Source organism: Mustela erminea, chromosome 4 (genome assembly GCF_009829155.1).
Source record: "Mustela erminea isolate mMusErm1 chromosome 4, mMusErm1.Pri, whole genome shotgun sequence".
Lineage (NCBI taxonomy): Eukaryota > Metazoa > Chordata > Mammalia > Carnivora > Mustelidae > Mustela > Mustela erminea.
Genome location: NC_045617.1, coordinates 101435700 through 101451071, shown reverse-complemented (window position 1 = coordinate 101451071; position 15372 = coordinate 101435700). Strand labels below are relative to the sequence as shown.

The 15372-nt window shown below is 35.0% G+C and overlaps 1 protein-coding gene across 4 annotated transcripts in view; it reads left to right on the top strand.

Annotated features, from left to right (window-relative positions):
- Positions 1-15372, top strand: part of HMGCLL1 (3-hydroxymethyl-3-methylglutaryl-CoA lyase like 1) — a 199327-nt gene that overhangs the window by 90259 nt on the left and 93696 nt on the right. For all 4 annotated transcript variants that reach the window (XM_032340297.1, XM_032340293.1, XM_032340295.1 and 1 more), the window contains exons 6-7: positions 6218-6281; positions 9920-10108. In XM_032340297.1, the coding sequence (XP_032196188.1) occupies positions 6218-6281; positions 9920-10108 (253 nt within the window). The remainder of the gene's footprint in view (positions 1-6217; positions 6282-9919; positions 10109-15372) is intronic.

The following is a 15372-nucleotide window of genomic DNA, read 5'->3' as shown; positions in this document are numbered from 1 at the left end:
CCTTCATCTAGAGTCTTTGAGGAAAGAATGTATTTTTTCAGTTCTCATGAAGTTAGCCTTTGAGAGCCAAAAGAGCATCTTAGCAGAATTGCTCCTTGAGGCCAAGGGACAGCATTTATTTCTTATTATCTTCTACAGTGTTAACTGTTTGACAAACTATCACAACCCTCTTTTGGTTAGTTTATTAATGATGGAATGCTACTTTGAATTGTTTATTGATGGATGTATTCGGGATGACTGCATCAAAACAGCTTTCACATTTAAATGTCTTAATTATGTTTAATTGACATCACATGTCATCTCCTTGCTCTTGGCATTGCTTTTCTCTTCTGAGGATAGCAGTGGTTGATTGTTTCCATTCAAAATCTTTGCACCATTTATTCCAAGCCTTTCCTCATCGTTTCGGCCAGAATGGTGAAAGGATGTAGGATTATTGTGGGAAGGTAGGCTTAAGTAAGTCCTCACTGTAGGTACTTTTTCGTGACTGAGTTTCACCAGGAAACATTGGCAAAGACTTGAATGCCTCCGTTTCTCTTTTATCATGATTTTGCACAATACTGATAATAGGCCTTAACAAGCACAAATAAAAATAAAACAGCTTACATTTCTATCCACAGAGTTTATTGTAACACTATGCTTTTAATTTTAACACAATGAGCTTCAGTATGGTTGGCAAATCCTTTATTATTCTGTCATCGTATATAGTATTTAAAATATCCTTCTAAGTCTGAACTCATAAATATATGCTATCTTTTCTGGCTACAGGATTTAGAAATTTAATAACCTATAGGATGGGCACCTGGGTGGCTCAGTGGATTAAAACCTCTGCCTTGGGCTCAGGTCATGATCCCGGGGTCCTGGGATCGAGCCCCGCATTGGGCTCTCTGCTTAGCAGGGAGCCTGCTTCCCTTCCTCTCTCTCTGCCTGCTTCTCTGCCTACTTGTGATCTCTGTCTGTCAAATAAATAAATAAATAAATAAATAAATAAATAAATCTTAAAAAAAAAAAAAGACTATAGGAGGTTATATATTTAGAGAAAAGATTAGGAATTGCTTAGAAAAGTGTTCAAATGATGAAAATGGTACCTTAACACATTTGTGGATTAATTCATTCAAGAAATATTATATGTTTTATATAATGCACTGTCTGGTGATACTGTATGGAATATGAAAATGAAAAAGTAGCTGACTTTAGAAGAGTTTCAAGCAGACTAGAAAACAATATAGAGAGAATAATTATTGTCAAAAAAAGGCAAATACATTAAGAGACATACAGACAAATCTTATTCAAGTTTTAAGTAATACTATATTAAATTTCTGTGGGGTAATTTGGAGAAATTTAATGCAGAAGGTGTCAGTAAAATGAAGTCATTAAAGATTAGGTAAATTTATGAAAGCATAATGAGAAATGATGGCCTTTTCAGGTGGGACAGGAAATCTACAAAGAACAAAGATACAGTGAAGAGAAATATCAAGAAATGTTTAGGTGACAGGAAAAAGTTTACTTTCACTGGAATGGGAGTTTTTGAAGCTGTGTAACTGCAGAGAAGTAGAAAGTTAAGTTGAAGTTTCAAAAATTGTGGAACTTGAATACCAGGTTTATTTGGTAGACAATGGCAAGCCACTTAAAGATTTTCAAAGTATAAAACTATATAAACAGATCTATGCTGTGGTCATATTATTTTGTCAATAGACATTGGTGTACAAATGAGTGATGTGAGACCAGATGCAAGGAAAGCACTTAGGAAATGTTTGCAGCTGTCCTGGAGAAGATATTCAGGGACTGTTCTGTATACTTGGGCTGGCGCTGGCAGATGTCCTGTGCTACAGAGGTTGGAAAGGAAGAACCAGCCAACCCAGGTTATTGAATATGTTCTCAAAGATGACCTTTAAGTGATCTGGCAGTACAATTTCTGAAAACAACTGTATCATTATTATTTTCTTTAATGGCAAATGCAGGGGAAACAGAAATGAGCCCGATTTTGGATATACTGAGCTTAATATATTATGTGAATATGTCAGGAAATCAATTCATAATGTTCATGAGATTTGTAGTTGTTCCTTGGGTTATCTATCTGTGTAATGATGAAAGACAGTAACTGTGGGGGACTGAGTTGATGTTCTCTAGAGACTCCCTTTTTTATTCCCATTACAAACAAATATAACAACTTCTAAAACATATAGCCAAACTCAGAAAAGAAAGTCCTCAGATTTTATTAAAGAAAGTGTGGTAAACATGCATGTTGATGCCACTAGCACATGGGGTATCTATTTCAGATATAATCCCTAGTGGCCTAAAAATGGGATTTTAATGTCTATATGGGGAAAAGACAGGTATTCTACTAAAATATTGATTTCAAAGTGATTATTCTTAGAGCTGGGAATCACCTTTTTGTGAATGCAAAATCAGTAGAACTTGCGATGCATTCTGGAAACCCAAATTAAGAAATTCAGGTGGAAATTTGTCCAAGAACTAATAAAGTCCACAGGGCAAGGGCCAAAGGAAGTCAGATCTTGTTTATAGGGACATTTGAATAAGTAAAGACTCTCATGGAACTCCTACTGAAACTAAATCACCATGAAAAGACACAGTGAAAGTTATAAATCCCATGATGATATGAAGTATACCCTAAGGAAAAAAAAAGTAAAAAAAATCAGGAAAACTTTAACAGAAAAGATGGAAATAGAACAATTAGAATAGAAGATTATAAAAGGAAAGGAAAAGGAAGAACATAAGAGAACAGATCTTTATTTTTAAAAAAATGAAGTTTTACAAAAAGTAAAAAAAAAAAAAAAAAGTTCTGACACTCTCATGGTAAAATGTAGAATATTAGATCTAAACAGAGAATCCTAAAGACAATAGAGAAAAAATTACTATAAAATTGCTATAAAGGCATTACCTTTAGATAGCAAAATTTTCATCAGCAAAACAGAGACAGAGATAGTGAAATATGTTCAAATGGTAGAATAACTTAACCTAAAATTTTATACCTAGTCAAACTATTATACATTAATGAAGGGGAAATAAAATAATTTGCTGACAAAATGGTCTGCAAAACTCAAACACTGGTAAAAAAAAAACAAAAAACACTAAAGGACATTAAGCCAGAAGTAAGAAACTGGATAAAAAAAGAAATGGAGAGGTTGTAGTTTAGAGCTTCATCAGAGTAGAAATGATTTGAGATAGGTCTCTGAGAAATTAAACCACCAGATAATTGAAAATAGATCAGAGGTTCCATGGTGTAGTAGTGGGGAGATTCTTGAGACAAGATCTCAAAACTCTGTATTATCCCGCTTTTTTTTTTTTTTTAATACAAGGAAATCAGTCAGGCCATCCAGGGGAGGCAATATTGCTAAAGGGTTAGTGGTTTTCAATTTTGACAAAATAATGGAGCTTTATAGATGGTTTTGAAATACTAGTGGTTGAATTTCCTCTCCTAAGTTTGTGATTTAATTGTTTTGGGGTGTATCCTAACCATCAAGGTTTTGTTTTTTAAGCTCCCAGGTGATGGGTGCAGGCAAGTTTGTGAGCCCTTCTAATAGATTGCTAGAGAAGAGCAGAAATCTAGATGTCGACTCTAGCCACTAGTCAAAGCAGATGATGTAGACTATTTTTATCATGGTAGAGACTATCTCATACTCATGAAAGTATTTCATTTATTACCATCAGCAAACTTTTTCTGTAAAGGACCAGACAGTAATATTTTAGGATTTTGTGGGTCAGATAATCTATGTGCAACTAATTACCTCTGCTCTTACAGTGCAGAAATAGCCATGGCTAATAGGTAAACAGACTGGCATGGCATTGTTCCAATAAAATTTTACTTGCAGGGGCACCTGGGTGGCTCAGTGGGTTAAAGCCTCTGCCTTCAGCTCAGGCCACGATCCCAAGGTCCTGGGATTGAGCCCCACATGGGACTCTCTGCTCTGCGGGGAGCCTGCTTCCTCCTCCTCTCTCTCTGCCTGCCTCTCTGCCTGCTTGTGATCTCTGTCAAATAAATAAATAAAATCTTTAAAAAATTTTTACTTGCAGAAGACTAATGACCAGGATTTGGGCTGTGGGTCTTAGTTGTCAAGCTCTGCTTATATAATATTAAAATAAATTAATGGACATAGTCGAGAACCATCACATTTGTTTTGGAGAAAGTAGCCCCATTTATGAATAGGTTAAGGGAGTGTTCACTTGCAAGGATGGAAAAGAATATATGAAGGTGAAATGCAGTGGCATATGAAGACCCAGGCAAACCTGGGAAGGAATCAGAGGGAAAACTTTAATGAATAAAAATGCATGTGGCCAACTTAAAGTTATAGCACAAAGGAGGTAGCTATGGCCAGATAAGTTGAGAATGCAGGGGAGGTTAGTTTGCTTCTATTGTTTTGTACTTGTTTTTTCTTTCTTTTTTTTTTTCTTTTCTTTTTTCTTTTCCTTTTTCTTTTCTATTTAGAGGGATGGCATGTAAATGCATGGCTTGGATTTTCTATTTAATCACATTTAGATATTTTGGGTTTAGAGTAAAAGTGATTATACACACATGTAGAAAATGCATATTAAAAGGGATGGGGTGGGGGATGGGTTAGCCCATTGATGGATATTAAGGAGGGCAAGTGTTGCATGGAGCACTGGGTGTTAAATGCAAATAGTCGTGGAACACTACATCAAAAACTAACGATGTACTGTATGGTGACTAACATAACATTAAAAAAAATAAAAGAAATATTTACTTATCTGTAATCATTGTATCTGAATTGAAAATGTTTGTTCTTTTTCAACCTTAGCTCCCTTTCCCAAGGGTTAGGTTTCTGTAACATTTTCTTTCTACTAGTCTTGATTAAATTTATACAGATTATTCAAACAAGATTCAGTATAGTAATTATTAGGACAGAAAAATTGATTTCCTCTCCAACATAACTTTCAAATTTTAATTGAATTAACCACTGTATTCCTTCTCTGTTCTTATTAATGCTTACTGATTTAGTAAATTGTGTATTTGTTTGAATCACAAAACACAACTTTTATTCACAATTTAATACTATTGAAATTAGATTATATCTTTGGAATTAATGGGTATGGATTGAATCATTGAATATATAGCTTTTTTTCCTCCAAAATCTGTTATGAAATTCATAGTGTTTCTTACAATGGACAGCATCTTAGAAGTGTGGAAATAACGGTCTTAGAGTTTATCTTCTTTTTGCCTGCACCTTTCCTCTGGCAGCCACTTCCAGAGTTCTCAAAGAGTTAACATTTCTGGAAAACTACTCTGATCTTGTCACTACATTACCTAATAATTTTGAGTAATCTCAAAGTTCAGACTTCTTGGCATGGCATTCAAGGGCCTTATTATCTAAAGCTTGTTATATTCTGGCTCAGAAAATGGCATCTCCAGCCTCATTTCCTACCACCCCCTCTCACTCATGTGAATTGCTTCACCCCTGACAATCAAGCACATGATGCATTATTTTAATACAAGCATTGTAAAATCTCTGAGGAAAGTTTAATAAAATGGGATTGGTGTTGAGCTGAAAATAGCTAAAACAGGTTTTTCTAAAGCTTGATACTTTAAGATGGAAAAGTATCATTATCATTTCAGGAAAGGCTTGACTTTTTATATTAAATTGTTGAAGAAGCTTATAGAATATCTTTATTTGTAGTCTTTTAAACGTAGACTAGAAACTCTTCTGTTTGGAATGATTTAGGTATACCCACGGGAGATAAACAAGATGAACTTTGAGGTTGTGGCCAGGTTTAGGAGTTTTGGGGTGATTAATGACTGTATCTAAATGAGGCCAAAATATCCAGATGGGAGTAAAGAGAAATTCAGTTAGTCATCTACATGCTATCTCTCTCTGATTCCAAAGACCTGGATATTTAACAGTTGAATGTTTATCCTTACTTAAATAAAACTATGTAATTCAGTGATATTTTCATTCATACATGAATGTTCATATATTGCTATAGTATAAATAACTCCACAAGATAAACACCTTTTATCTTATTCCCATCTGCCATCGAATAACATGTATCAAATTGTGATTACTAGATGAAAATGTGAGTTAAATTGAAAATGTTCCAAAATTCTTTGTTTGTTGTAAGAATAATAATGAACTACTGTAAAATACATTTTGATGACTTTTAAGCTATTTCTTAATTTTTATAAAATGAAAATTAGGAAATGACTTATCCATCATCTATGTATTTATATGGTTCTGTATTTTAGGTATGTATCCTGTGCCCTGGGTTGTCCGTATGAAGGAACCATCACACCACAAAAAGTGACAGAAGTAAGATACTCCTGGTTTTCTGGTTCTTGGTAAAATGATATATATATTTTTTAAAAAGTGGACTGTTTTCCTTGCTGTGTGTTGATCTGCACAACAAAGTTTAAGGAGAACCATGGGATGGAAGACAAGTTTGATTACTTAACTAAGAGTTTGATTCTAACACTTAAGATGGATATACTGGGGACAAATCTTCAAAGTTAAATAACATTTGAATCTTATGATTTGGGTGCTCACAGGTGAAGGAATAAAAATACCTGTTTCATTTTTCCATGGGTAGAACTCAGTGGCCTTTCTACATTCCACCAGAATGTCAGGACAGTTTATGCACACACAGATGACCTTCACTCTGGTTGCTCGGGTAGGCTCCCTTTCTTTTTGTCCTGCATGCTTCAGCTCTTGGATCAGAGTATACACTGCTTTTGGGTACACTGCTTTGTTCCTTTGAGATCTGATAGCTCTTTCTGCTGGGATTCAAGTTGCTTTTATTAGAGAGCAATTTTGTAGCAATAGATTATAGTCATTAAAGACCTGCTTATTTTTTTTTTAAAGAATTTATTTATTTATTTGACAGGCAGAGATCACAAGTAGGCAGAGAGGCCGGCAGAGAGAGAGAGAGGGGAGGAAACAGGCTCCCTGCCGAGCAGAGAGCCCCATGCCGGGCTCCATCCCAGGACCCTGGGATCGTGACTGGGGCCAAAGGCAGAGGCTTTAACCCACTGAGCCACCCAGGGTCCCCAAAGACCTGCTTATTGAAGTTCATTTTCTACTTCCTGTTCTACTTATTGATACCAAGGAATACAAAATACTCAGTCTTTGAGACTATATTAAGCTCTCAGAAACATACTTGTATATGAACTATTCTAATGTGTCCCTGCTGTTAAGGCTGTTATTTTCATATATTTTGTAATGTGGTACCAAAGTAGTGAAGATAACATTGTTAGAAAACCAGAATTTAGGCAGACAAACATTCAATTTGGCTAAAGCCATTCCTCCTTTGTGCTTTCATTTGAACTTTGAAATGTACTGCAGATTTTTTTTTCAATGAGTGCTGTCCCACAGTCTTGTTTTTTTTAAGCAAGACCTTTGCACACCATGGCAGGTACTATAAAATTAAAAAAAAAAAAAAAAAAGCTTCAGTGTCATAGTCCTTCACCTGCATGGGACCCTTCCAAGACTTGGTTATTAATTTGCATTCACAATTACTTATTTTTTTCTTAAAACTTCAAAAATGGTCTAACTTCAGACTCCACAAGCACTAGGATCCAACTCTACCTGTACATCAAGACCCTTGCTTTTCTGCCTTTTGCCTGGTGGAATCCATGGACGGACCACACCCACATACTCTCCATGCCTGCACCAGAATGCCTGAGGAATTGCTGAGAAGAATCATGTAACAGGCAGACTGGAAGCATTAGGTGTTGATGGCCAGCTCTCATAAATGAGCGTTCTGTGCTTTTCTATTACATTTTGTGGCCACTCACTCTCTTACTCCCTGCAGTCACCATTACAAACTGTTCACTCTGTCCAAGCTTCTAGTTCTCCTCATTTACTTCCTCCTCCCTATATACTTAACTGCTTAGAATCTTTCCTGTTGTTGACTCTTGAACACGTTCTAGTCTCTTCTGCCTGAAAGCTTCCTTTCTTAATTAAGCATCTGCATGTCGTTATTGGCGACCTATTTTTTATTCTTCTACATTTAAACTTCTTCAAAGGGCTGTCTACACTGCTGGTGTTTATTTCCTCAGGTGCCACCAGCTCTTCCTCATCCTCCAAGGTGACTTTTAGACCATTCACTTCACTGAAATCCCTCTTTGTAAGACCACTACTTAGCACTTGGGTTAAAAAAAAAAAAATGCAAGATGATATTTAGTACTCATCTTGACATCTTGGCAGGATTAGAGACTACTTACCATTTGTCCTTGAGGACACCCTTGTATTCCTTAAAGTCCCTTGATACCACACTTAGGGTTTTTCCCCAACTGTGATTAGGTTTCCTCTTTTGAAATGTCATTGTCCTTTACTGGGCCATTAAAAAATTACAGCATTTAATAAGCAGTAGGGAAGACTGAGAATTATGCCTTTTTTTTTTTTTTTTTAAATTCAAGTTTCCATCCAATAGTAGTCTCCTGCTTGGACTAGGGAGACCTTCTGAGTCCCCTCTAACCTGTTTTTGATATTGTTGATAGTGCCTTTCTGAAAGATTAATATTGCCCCTACCACCACTCCCTCAGTAGTCTTTTGTAGCTTTCTATTGATCTTATGATAGAATCCTCAACCAAAATTCTCAGCTTGGCTGGTTTGCAAGGCTCTGCCTGGTTTGCCCTCAGCCTACCTCGCCAGATTCATGTAGCTTCGTTTTTGCTTTCTTGCCACACCTGCCCTTTGTATTTTTTTCCTATCTGGAATGCCCTTTGCATTTTCTATTTCAACTGTCTGAAACATGTTTCAGACAGTTCTTGTTGTGCCCTTCTTCTCACCCTCTTCAACAAGTTAATGCTTATTTTATCTTAAGCTCTCACTCAGGCCCATCCTACTTGATAGATGGGGGTCAATTTCCTTTGCTACATGCTCTTAGAATCCTGTTTCTTTGCTCCAGAACTCTTATTTTACTTGTTTTTACACATTCTTGAGTGTAATTGATTAAGTTCAATCCTGAATTGACTCCAGGCTCCACAACAGCATAACCCATCTCAACATTCGTATGCTTATTATATCTCAGCACCTAGCCAAGTGCCTGTCATAAAATGGGCACTGAAGAAATACATAATAATGAGTTACAGTATTTTGTACATGTGCCAGATATTGTACAAAATGATTTTTATAGATCCTCATTTCATTTTCATAACCAACATGTCCTTATTAATGTCATTGTTAATATAATTTTTAAAAAATTAATAAGACTTAGAAAATATGCTAATAAGAGTATTTGTGGTGTCTGTTTTACATAAGAGACACTAAGGCTTAAAGAGGTCAGTCTTCTACCAGTATCACATGACTAGCATGCCTCACCCCTGAGATGTAAATCCAGGCTTGTCTGACTCCAGAATGCCAGTCTTTGTTCACACACCATGCTGCCTTTTTGCAAATTTGTATTGCCCTTTACAGTGACATTAGTTACACAGCATAGAGGGAACTTGCAGTTTACCTTGCACACGTGCATCCATTTATGAGCCAGAAGAATTAAGTTAGAAATATTAAGTGATGCTACCAATCACAAAACTACTTACTGACAGAGCGGGAACTAGGATTGGTATCACTTGATCTCTACTTTAAGGCCTTGAGAAATACAATTTCCAAAGTAAATTTGTAATGCTTCTGCTTTGATTAAAGTGTTGCGAACGTAAGGTTCCTGTATTTGAAATTGTAGCTTATAATTTCACAACCAAACTATGTAGATAGTTAGGATTCTAAGGCAAACTTGGATGTTAGAAAAATAGAGTAATGTCTTTAAAACTTTTATATAATGCTTTGGATTTAATAAATGGGAAAAGGACCAGAAAACTAAAATAAATGTTTCCTATGGATATGTAACTGATCTCAGTTGTGACTTTTACTTCTGGATGATGTTTGCTAAGGAATAACAGGGCTTGAGTCTTTCCATTTCCATTGTTTTACGAGCTCCTCCCTTTTCCCAACAGGTGTCTAAGAGACTGTATGGCATGGGCTGTTATGAGATCTCTCTGGGAGACACCATTGGAGTGGGAACTCCAGGAAGCATGAAGAGAATGTTGGAGAGCGTCATGAAAGAAATCCCACCTAGTGCTCTTGCTGTCCACTGCCATGACACATATGGACAAGCCTTAGCAAATATCCTCACGGCCCTTCAGGTATTTTGTGTTATTTGTGTGTACATGTAAAATGGGTATCCTTACTTATAAACATTAAGAGCTTTAGTGGGATAATATTTATAAATTGCTACAAATAGAGTGATCAAACGGTGTCTGCCACCTGACTAGCACTCAGGAAATATCTCTACACATTTCTTTTTTAGGGCAATGATGTCTCCTATTACTGTCAATTTGATTTGATAAAATTTGTTCTTTTTTACTGAAGGGTAATTGACATACAGTATCAGTTTTAGGTAAAACATAGTAATTCAATAATCATATAAATGCAATGATCACCACAGCAAGTGTAGTTACTCTCTGTCACCATACAAACCTACAATAATATTGACTATGTTCTACATGCTTTTCGTGCTTATAACTGTTTTTATAACTGGAAGTTTGTACTTCTTAATACCGTTCATCTATTTCACACAATCCCCCTACCCTCCTCCCTTCAGGTAACCAAGAGTTTGTTCTCTGTATTTATGAGTCTATTTCTTCTTTTTCTTTGCTTGTTTGTTTGGGTTTTTAGATTCCACATATAAGAGAAATCATATACTATTTGTATTTTCCTGTCTGGCTTGTTTGCTGACCTATATTATTATACATGAACTATATGACTTTTCTCTCTGGTTAATTTGCAACTTTCATGTTGGTATAAATGGCAAGATTGCATTCCGTTTTGTGGCTGAGTCACTCTGCATTGTGAATGTATGTACTGCACCTTCTTTATCCTTCCGTCTGTTCATGGACACATAAATTTCTTGCATGTCTTGGTTATTGTAAATAACGCTGCCGTAAAACAGATAGGGATATATAGCTCTTTAGATTCATGTTTTTGTGTTCTTCAGGCAAATGTCCAGAAGTTGAAATACTGGGTTGTATGGCATTTCTATTCTTAATTTTTTGAGGAAATTCCACACCGTTCTCCACAGTGGCTGCATCAGTTTACATTTCCACCGACGGTGCACAAGGATTGCTTTTTCTCCACATCCTCACTAGCACTCATTGTTTCTCGTCTCTTTGATACTAGCCATTGTGACAGGAGTGAGCCAGTATCTCATTGTGGTTGTGGTTTGTATTTCTCTGATGATTACCCATACTGAGTATCTTATCATGTGTCTGTTGACCATCTGTATGTCTTCTTAAAAAAAAAAAAAATCTATTCAGAGTCTCTTCCTATTTGTAATTAGATTTTTTTTTTTTTTTGGTGTTAAAATGTGTAAATTCTTAATATATTTGGGATGTTAATCCCCTTATCAAATGCATCAGTTGCAAATATCTCCTCCCACTCAGTAGGATGCTTTTTTGTTTCATTGTTTCCTTCACTGTGACAAAGCTTTTGACATTGGTGTAGTCCCAATAGTTTAATTTTGCTTTTGTTTGCTGTGCCTGAGGAGACAAGTATAGAGAAATATTGCTAAGGCCAGGGTCTAAGAGATTACTGCCTGCATTTTATATTAAAAATTTTATGGTGTCAGGTCTCATATTCATGTTTTTAATCCAATTTGAGTTTATTTGTGTATATGGTGTAAAATAGTGGTCCAGTTTCATTCTTTTGCATGTGCCTGTTCAGCTCTCCCACACCATTTATTAAACAGATGGTCTTTTCCCTATTGGAAAAAACTTCTTTTGTATATTCTGATGTCCTCTGTCATAGATGAATTAATAAAATGATTGGTTTATTTTTGGACTGTCTGTCTTGTTCTTTTGATCTAATTTTTGATGTGTCTAGTACTAGTTTAATTACTTAAGCTTTATAGTATACTTTGGAATCTGGGATTGTGATGCCTCCAGCTTTGTTCTTCTTTCTCAAGATTGCTTGACGGTTTAGGGTGTTTTGTTGTTCCTTATAAATGTTAGCATTGTTTGTTGTAGTCAAGTGAAAAATGCTGTTGGTATTTTGATATGGATTGCATTGAATCTTTAGATTATTACCAGTTGTATGAACTTTTTAATGATACTAATTCTTCTAATCCATAACCATGATATAGCTTTCCACTTCTTTTTGCCATCTTCAATTTTTTTAATTAGAATCTTACAGATTTCAAACTGCAATATCTTTTCCTGCTTGGTTAAATTTATTCCTAGGCATTTTGTTCTTCTTGATGCAATTGTAAATGGGATTGCTTACTTTCTTTTTCTTTTTTTTTTTTTTTTTAAAGATTTTATTTATTTATTTGACAGAGAGAGAGAGATCACAAGTAGGCAGAGAGGCAGGCAGAGAGATGGGGGAAGCAGGCTCTCTGCTGAGCAGAGAGCCTGATGTGGGGCTCGATCCCATGACCCTGAGATCATGACCCGAGCTGAAGGCAGATGCTTTAAAAGCGTCTGAGCCACCCAGGCACCCCAACTTACTTCATTTTTCTTTCTTCTACTTTGTTATTATGGTATAGAAATGCAACAGAATTTTTTCTTTATCAATTTTCCATCTTGAAACATTACTTAATTTATTTTGTAACACTAACAGCATTTTGGATGTAGTCTTTAGGGTCTTATATGTAGTAACATGTCATTTACAAATAGTGACAGGTTTACTTCTTCCATAATAATTAGTACTATGTTGAATAAAACTGGCAAGATTGGATATCCTTGTCTCACTCCTGATCTTAACAGAAAAGTGTTCCAATTTTTACCATCGAATATGATATTAGCTGTGGGTTTGTCATATTTGGCCTTCAATATATAGAGGAATGTAACCTTTAAATCCAGTTTTTTGAGAGTTTTTATTGAGTCATGGTGAATTTCATCAAGTGCTTTATTTGCATCTATTGAGATGATAATAAGATTTTTATGCTTCATTATGTTAATATGATATATCTTGTATATTGATTTTTGGATATTGAAAAATCCTTGCTTCCCTGGAATAAATCCCACTTGATTATGGTGAATGATTGTTAATGTATTATTGATTTGGTTTGATAATACTTAGTTGAGGATTTTGCATCTATGTTCATCAGAGACATTAGCCTGTAATTTTCTTTTTTAATAGTATTTTTATCTTTTTGGGTTTTTTTTTTTGGTATCAGGTATGTTAAGTGGTTTTGTAGAATATTGGTATCAGGTAATGTTAAGTGGTTTTGTAGAATAAATTAGGGAGCTTTCCTTCTTTAATTTTTTTGTGCTAGTTTAGGAAGGATAGATATTAGCTCTTCTTTCTATGTATGGTAGAATTATCCTAGGAAGCCATCTGGTTCTAGACTTTTGTTTGTTGGGAATTTTTTGATTACTGATTCAATTTCATGGATAGTAATCAGTCTTTCAGATTTCCTATTTTCCTTTTTCAGTATAAGAAGAGTATATATTTCTAGGAATTTATTCATTTCTTTTACAATGTCCAAATGAGGGTGTTTAATTTTTCATAGTAGTCTCATAATTCTTCGTATTTCTGTGGTGTTGGTTATTTACCCTCTTTCATTTCTGATTTTATTTATTTGTGTCCCCTCTCTTTTCTTTTCTTGATGAATCTGGCTGTCTATTTTGCCTACTTTTTCAAAGACCCTAATCTTAATTTTGATTAACTTTTCAATTGTATTTTTAGTCTCTATTTCATTTATTTCACTCTGATTTTTATTATTTCCTTCTGCTAACTTTGGGCTTTGTTCTTTTTCTAGTTTCTTTAGGCATAAGATTAGATCGTGGTTTTTCTGAGATTTTTGTTGTTTCTTGAGATAGGCCCTTTCTTTCTAAACTTTTCTCTTAGAACTGCTTTTGGGGGTGCCTGGGTGACTCAGTCATGAAACGTCTGCCTTCAGCTCAGGTCATGATCCCAGGGTCCTGGGATGGAGCCCCACAGTGGACTCCTGGCTTGGTGGGAAGCCTTCTTCTCCTTCTCCCACTCCTCCTGCTTATGTTGCCTCTCTCGCTGTCTCTCTGTTAAATAAATAAATAAAATCTTTAAAAAAAAGAAAAGAAAAGAAAAGAAGTGCTTTTGCTATGTCCCAAAGATTTTGATACAATGTGTTTCTGTTTTCATTTGTCCCATGTAATTTTAGATTTGCTCTTTGATTTCTTTGGAGACCCACTGAATGTTCACTAGCATGTTGTTTGGCATCCACTTGTTTGTTTGTTTCTTTTTCTTTCTGTAATTTATTTCCAGTTTCATTTTTGGAAAAGATCCTCACTGTGATGTCAGTCTTCTTAAATTTATTGAGACATGTTTTGTGTCCTAACATGTGATTTCTTCTGGAGAGTGTTCCATCCATTTTTGAAAGAATGTGTATCCTACCGTTTTTGGATGGAATTTCTGTGTGTATCTGTTAAGTCCATTTGGTCTAATGTGTTGTTTAAAACCAGCATTTCCTTATTGATTTTCTGTCTGGATGATCCACCCATTGATGTAAATGGGGTGGTCAGTATCCCTACTATTATTGTATTACTGCCAATTCCTCCCTTTATGTCTGTTAATATTTGTTTTATATATTTAGTTGCGCCTATGGTTGGGTGCATAGATATTTATGATTGTTATATCCTGTTCTTGGATTGATTCCTTTATCATTATGTAATGTCCGTTTTGTTTCCTGTTACAATCTTTGTTCTAAAGTCTATTTTGTGTTATATAACATTGCTATCCTAGTTTTTTTGTTTCCATTTGCATGGTAGGTCTTTTCTATCCCTTCACTTTTAGTCCATACGTATCATTAGGTCTGAAGTTAGTCTTTTATAGACAGCTTATAGGTGGGGCTTGCTTTTTTAAAATTCATTTATCTATTAATTTTATTCATTTTTTTATTCATCCTATATCTTTTGATAGAACATTTAGGTTATTTACATTTAATTATTGATATGTTTATATCTATTGTCATTTTGTTAATTATTCTCGGTTGTTTTGTAGTTCTTTTTTGTTTCTTTCTTCTTCTCTTGCTCTCTTCCGTTTTGATAAGTGACCTTCCTCAGTGTTATGCTTGACTATCTTTGTCTTTAATTTTTGTGAATCTATTATAACTCTTTGGATAGTGTTTACCATGAAGTTCATACATAATGTTCTAAGTATAAAGAAGTTAATGTTAAGTGATGGTTGCTTAGTTAGAACACATGTAAAAGAATTACATGTGTAAAAGAACTCCCTCTCCATGTTTTATGTATATGATGTCTATTTTCTATGTTTTGATTTTGTGACTCCCTTAATAATTGAAACAGAATTGATTTTGCTTTTTTTTGGTCTTCATACTAGCTTTATCCTGGATTGATTGATTCACTAGCTTTGTATGTTTACTTTACTAGTACAGTTTTTTCCGTTAATAATTTTCTAGTTATTGCCTTTT